Here is a 5,502-nt window from a genome sequence, read left to right on the forward strand (position 1 = left end):
TACATCAACAAAGTTTGGGTTTTATAAATCATATACATTTATAGCACAGTCTCATGTCTGTAAATGAATCTTACATGCTTATCCAATGCAAACGTGCCAGCAGAAATATACGGATGGACTTTATTTGTGAATAAGAAGAGCTTTCTGAGCTTCCTATTTAGAAAAGTTGCTTTCTTATTTATGTGAATATCGACCATCACCATCACAGGTATTTTAAAATATGCTAGGTAACAAGAAAGGCTTTCAACAAAGTAGACACAACCTCATCATCTTATTTCAAATTGATGCGTCAAGTTAGCACAGAATTAATGGATTATACAGAACTTATGACCAATTTTAAACAACAGCATCAGGTTCACAATGAGCTTATAAATTGTTCTGTTGCATCTATGAACACAAGAAGCTTATTTATGGATTCAGGCAAACCTTATTGAAATGCTCAGAACCTTCAGATGCAACATATGGGCTCTTTGTCATGCTAGACTATCAGCTGGAATCCTCAAATCCCAGTTATAAAGTGTTACACTTTCTTAACTCATTCACCATGTATGAGATGGTAGTTCCAGTTTGCTCCTTATCCAAATGTGCACAAGGAATTTACTTTTCAGCTGGTCATAAGAACTGAAATCTTTTAGAGCAATAGCTCGTAAAATCTTTCTCAGCTTAAGGATATGCAGTTTATAAGGATAAGGTGAAGGATACCATTACAACTATGCAAGTACTCAAGAACAGCCAAAACTGGAACATCTTAAAACTTTTTAATGTGTGAACAAAATTTCTGATACAACGGTAATATTATTATTACCCAGTCAGATGTAAAAGATACATTCAATTACTTTTAAATCCGTCAAATGTTAGTGGAATATTATTTGGCCTGTTCTTGATTTGATGGGGTGGATGCCATTTGTTGAGTGGGATGGCTTACATCTGCACTGCCGACAATTTTCTTTGCTGCCATCTCTCTTTGGAGCATAGCCTGCTCGTGCATGGCCTTCAGCATCTCTTTCATTTGCTTTTCTTCTTTCTCAAGTTGCATATTCATTATCATCTCTGCGTTCTTATCAATTGGCTTGAAGTACTCTTCGATTGCAGCTTCCTGCAGCAGAAGAAAAGTTGGAAAGCATTAGTGCTGCAGCCATCAAATTGACAAAAGCAACCATCCCTCTAAAATGAAGTGTACTTCATAAATTCCCTCCAGAATGTCATTGCTTTTCGAGAGAGGGGTTACACACCAAACAGAATAAGATTCCTACCACAATTCTTGCTTTCCCATGCTACCCATCATAAATTGCTTTCATAGCCAATCAACATGAGTCATTCACATTATGGTTGAAAGAACACTGAAGAGGCTAAATTTGTGATTTTAATTTCTTAGGCAAAAGGTGGCTGGTTCTCTTTCAACCTCAAAAAAATTTCTTAGGAAAAAGGTGCATGGGTTGCTCACTGTACAAGCTAACATTATAAATCTAAACAGAAGCTCGTGTGTTTTGTTACCAGAGAGGATTATGTGATACAGGGGGACAAAAAAAAGCTTGACCAGAACATGCCTTTTAATCAAGAAGCTATGTCCAATCATTTTGTCTTATCTGAAAGTTATTCTTCAATGGTTTCAAGAAGTAGCACATGGATACTTTGTAACTTTGCCACTATTCACTGGCACAACATCATGCTGTTGTTTTTCTACATCTTACATTTTCTTTTCTCCTTTTCTTGTGATTCCCCTTTTCAGTTAGACTAAGTCTTCTATAACCACTGAATACATAGACATGCTCAATTTTCCATCAATCCAAAAACCAGTGAAGAAGCACATGACAGAGTGCTTTTAATTATAGATATTTGGAATTTTGGATGATATCAGTCATCTATGCCTAGCAACCACCATATTTGTGCCTTCATACATTGTTCCTATTATGTACATTATGGTTTCATTTCTCTATAGTTGTTTTATATTTTGTCTAATAAGACGCAATATTGTTTGTTGCTGTTACTGTGGAGGCACGACTAATAATTTTCATACTTTTTATCTAATACATCTAGCATACTCATTGTAGCTACTACCATCACTCTGAGTTAGAATGTTATCCAAATTCTTTAAAAAAAAATTACAAGTGCATTAAATATTAAGTTTTGCACTTGCATGAGTATGAAAGGAACCGTATACTCTATCTCTTGATTCTTCACACACACATTTAAGTAGAGGTAAGTCATGTAAATACTCAAGACCACAGGTATTTCGAGACAGGGCTTACTGTTTCTTCCAGCTGACGATTAAGTGCTTGCATCTGCTCAACCATGCGACGAACCTCTGACAAAATAGCCTGTTCTGGAATCCTTCTCAACTCTTCCTTCCTAGCTTGTGCCTAAACAAATAAAACAAATAGAAAGTTCTAAAGCAGGTACAAATGCAGATTTCAATTTCATAACAAGGATAACTATATCATAGATATGCAAGACTTCATGTAGAACTAATTCAACATCAGCCCAAGGCTCTTCAAAGAGTAATATCTGAAAACTAATAAACAAATCAAAAATGACAAAAATTGTTGGATTTTGTGCAATGAACTAATAGATGTCACAACAAAATACTTATCTACTCAAGGTCTCTACATTGTTTTAATTCAGAATTCTTCCCAAGCCTGTCTTGCTTTAAACTCCACAAGTGCATTACTTAAGGTCTACATATATGGAAGAAGATTTGGTCTGGTGAAGTATATGGAATTATCATGATAATCCTATACCGGCCTTTAAATTCCTGATATACATGACTTTAAACTTCTTCTTTCATTATTTTAACCTAAGCAATATTATCAGCATTGGGCAATTTGCCCCCTTCATTTAATCATGGTTCAGTGACCATGTTGACCTACAGCTAACACCAAAGCACATCTATCTCCAGAAGTGGATGTACAGCCTATTAGCATGAAAAGCTCTGCTGTCTAGTCAGTCACTGGATCTCCATAGGAATTTCTGAAGCCATCTTAATTGCTTAGCTTTCACATGCATCTCATCCATGAATTTGAATACAGCTTTGAAGGTCAGGTCTTCAGGATTTTGTGCCCCATCAAATGGTTCTTACCAGAATCAGGATAGTCAAAGCAATGGATTTTACAAAATATTCACAATGGAAGCTCCCATCTCACTTCTAGCCCACGCAACCACCAATTCTGCTCGAATATGAGCACTTTTCCAGCAATGAATAGCAGCACTTTATCAGAACCGCATCCAATTCTCATTCTGCTTTCGCAGAAACTTTATGACAACTGCAGGACAAATGATCAGTTTCAACACCCTCCCTAACTTAAGACAACTTTGGCCCAATGGCTCATTAAGGATGCTCCTATACTCTTATCACCCATCTAGATCCTCCAGAAAATGATATTCCATAGAAATATTAACAAGAAAACATGCTGATCGATCAATGCATGAAGCTATATACACAAGCAAGAATACTCCCTTCAGAAAAAAAAAGGATGAACCACACAAAAAGTAAGCAAGAAATAAATGTGCTGCCAAAAGTCACGCACTAAGCTGTAAATGTGTGTCTGTGTGCATGCCTGATATGCTCCTCAAGAAAACAACACTGAATATAAAACTTATGACTATTATTGTAAAAGGATATAAAGTATGCATGTGAACACAAATATACACATGCATATGCGTGCATATACAAGCAGTATGTAAAAACGTCTATCTACTTAAAATATAATCAAACTAGAAAATGATGCAAAGAATGGATGCAATGTATGTATATCGTGTCAAACACTAGCGGTTACATATTTATCCTACAAATAATAAAGAACCTTTTCAATACGCTTTTGGAGTTGTAATCTGTAGGCTCTAATCCTTCTTTCTTCATATCCTGAGAGCACCCTGACAATAAACCATGCTTTCCTTCCAAATTCCAACCATTTATCCATAGCAGATAACTATATCAAATGCAAAGATTGTTCCTGCAGAAGACTATACAACAGGATAAATTCAACTCAAACCAAAACATAGAAAAGAGAACCATCAGCAAGTCTAGAAAGTAACAATGCCGTCGAGACAACTCTAAGGATTCACGTAAACTTAGGAAAAATAATTAAGCATTATACCGGCGATTGCTACGAAAAAGTTCTTTCTTCTTCTTAACTCAAATTAGGAACTTAGCCTGCTGAAATTAGGACTTAAAAACAGAGACTTTAGTGACTAATAAACTTTGGAGTAGATAAGAATTAGGGAATTAGGGATCAGAAGGAGAAGAGCTTTGGACTACGAGATCGATATAGCGCTAAACAAAACTGGCTTAAGGTTTTGTGATCTAATCTTAATAAGGATCAGGGGTTCGGGTTACCAGTTCTTCTTCTCCGCCGCGAAGAGAGAAGCGTGGCTGCGACGCCGGGAGAGGGTTCTGGTTGGAGGGCGTGACTCGTGAGATCGACGGCAGGCGACCGTCGCCGGCAGCGGGTCACGAGGGTGCGATAGGGCTCCGGCGGATGGGGCGGTGGGCCACGAGTGACCGGCGGCAGAGAGACGGAGGGAGGAGCGCGGATGGCTCGGGCGAGCGGGGCTTGGGTTGTTTGATCGAAGGATTCGTCGACGGCTTATTCGCAGTATCACGACTGGGAGGAGGCGAGCATTGTGGAACAGTTCACAGTTGAGCACCTGGCAACTGGACAATGGTTTATCGACCAAAACAATGGAGAGGTCTGGGAATCAAAAATATAAAAGTTCTGAATCGTACCTACCTTCTAAAATGGTGGCGAAACCTCTATGCACATCGAAAAGGTTCTGAGCAAAGCCAATACAAAGCGTATACTACAGACTGCCCACCGCCAGATCAACTATAAAAATAGCCTCGCCTTTCTCGAGGGAAATTTTAAAGCTCTCCCAACCCTTCCAAAAATTCACAATCTCAAAAGTTGGCAATGAAAAAAATACATCTTATCTTTTTGGTATGATATTTGTGCATCAGATTCATCTTTGTGTAAAGTCCTTCTCGACCTACAATACTTCGCCAATGACCCTTTGATAAACATTGCAGGTTCCTGGCATACAATAACTGGCAGTCAAATTTCTGACAGTCAAATTTCAACGCCTCGCTAAGCCTTGCTGCCACAGGAGACTATACAAAGCTCATCAATTACTTCTCAGATGCAAGTTTATGGAAGGAGAAAGATACTAGAATTTGAAAGTGGTGTAAGACAGCGAAAGTTAGCGCTAAAAACCGTAATCTATTATGGACTCTACAACTCCCTAAGAAAGTCAAGATTTTCAGTTGATTGACCTAGCACAACAAAATACTAATAAAAAAAATTCCGAACAAAAAAGGACAACAGACCATCCATCTTTATAATCTATGCTATGATGCAGACGATACTGTGGATCACCTCTTGTTAAACTGCTCCTGTGTTACAATCTTATAGTCATCTATAATGCACGGAAAATATCACCCACAGTTGCCAAAGAGTATTGCCCATTTACAGGTGGATTGGATCTTTAAATTTCAGCAAAAGGAATAAG

At 37.9% G+C, this 5,502-nt stretch overlaps 1 protein-coding gene across 4 annotated transcripts; it reads right to left on the reverse strand.

The window, feature by feature from the left end:
- Nucleotides 1-708: 708 nt before the first annotated feature.
- LOC105038389 (uncharacterized) lies at nt 709-4,955 on the reverse strand. Of its 4 annotated transcripts, none has more exons than XM_073250822.1 (5): nt 4,728-4,955; nt 4,334-4,651; nt 3,801-3,950; nt 2,250-2,360; nt 709-1,096 (listed from the first exon to the last, which is right to left on the reverse strand). In XM_073250822.1, the coding sequence occupies exons 3-5, from the start codon at nt 3,915-3,917 to the stop codon at nt 866-868; spliced, it is 459 nt and encodes a 152-aa protein (XP_073106923.1). In that variant the 5' UTR covers nt 3,918-3,950; nt 4,334-4,651; nt 4,728-4,955; the 3' UTR covers nt 709-865. The 4 variants fall into 4 exon arrangements, with proteins under 4 accessions (XP_073106923.1, XP_073106925.1, XP_010912486.1 ...); XM_073250824.1 differs by having other exon boundaries at nt 710-1,096; nt 3,801-3,960; nt 4,334-4,644; nt 4,728-4,953; XM_010914184.4 differs by having other exon boundaries at nt 710-1,096; nt 3,801-3,960; nt 4,728-4,953.
- Between the last annotated feature and the right edge of the window lie 547 nt (nt 4,956-5,502).

The sequence above is a fragment of the Elaeis guineensis genome, chromosome 1 (assembly GCF_000442705.2).
Source record: "Elaeis guineensis isolate ETL-2024a chromosome 1, EG11, whole genome shotgun sequence".
NCBI classification, from domain to species: Eukaryota; Viridiplantae; Streptophyta; class Magnoliopsida; order Arecales; family Arecaceae; genus Elaeis; species Elaeis guineensis.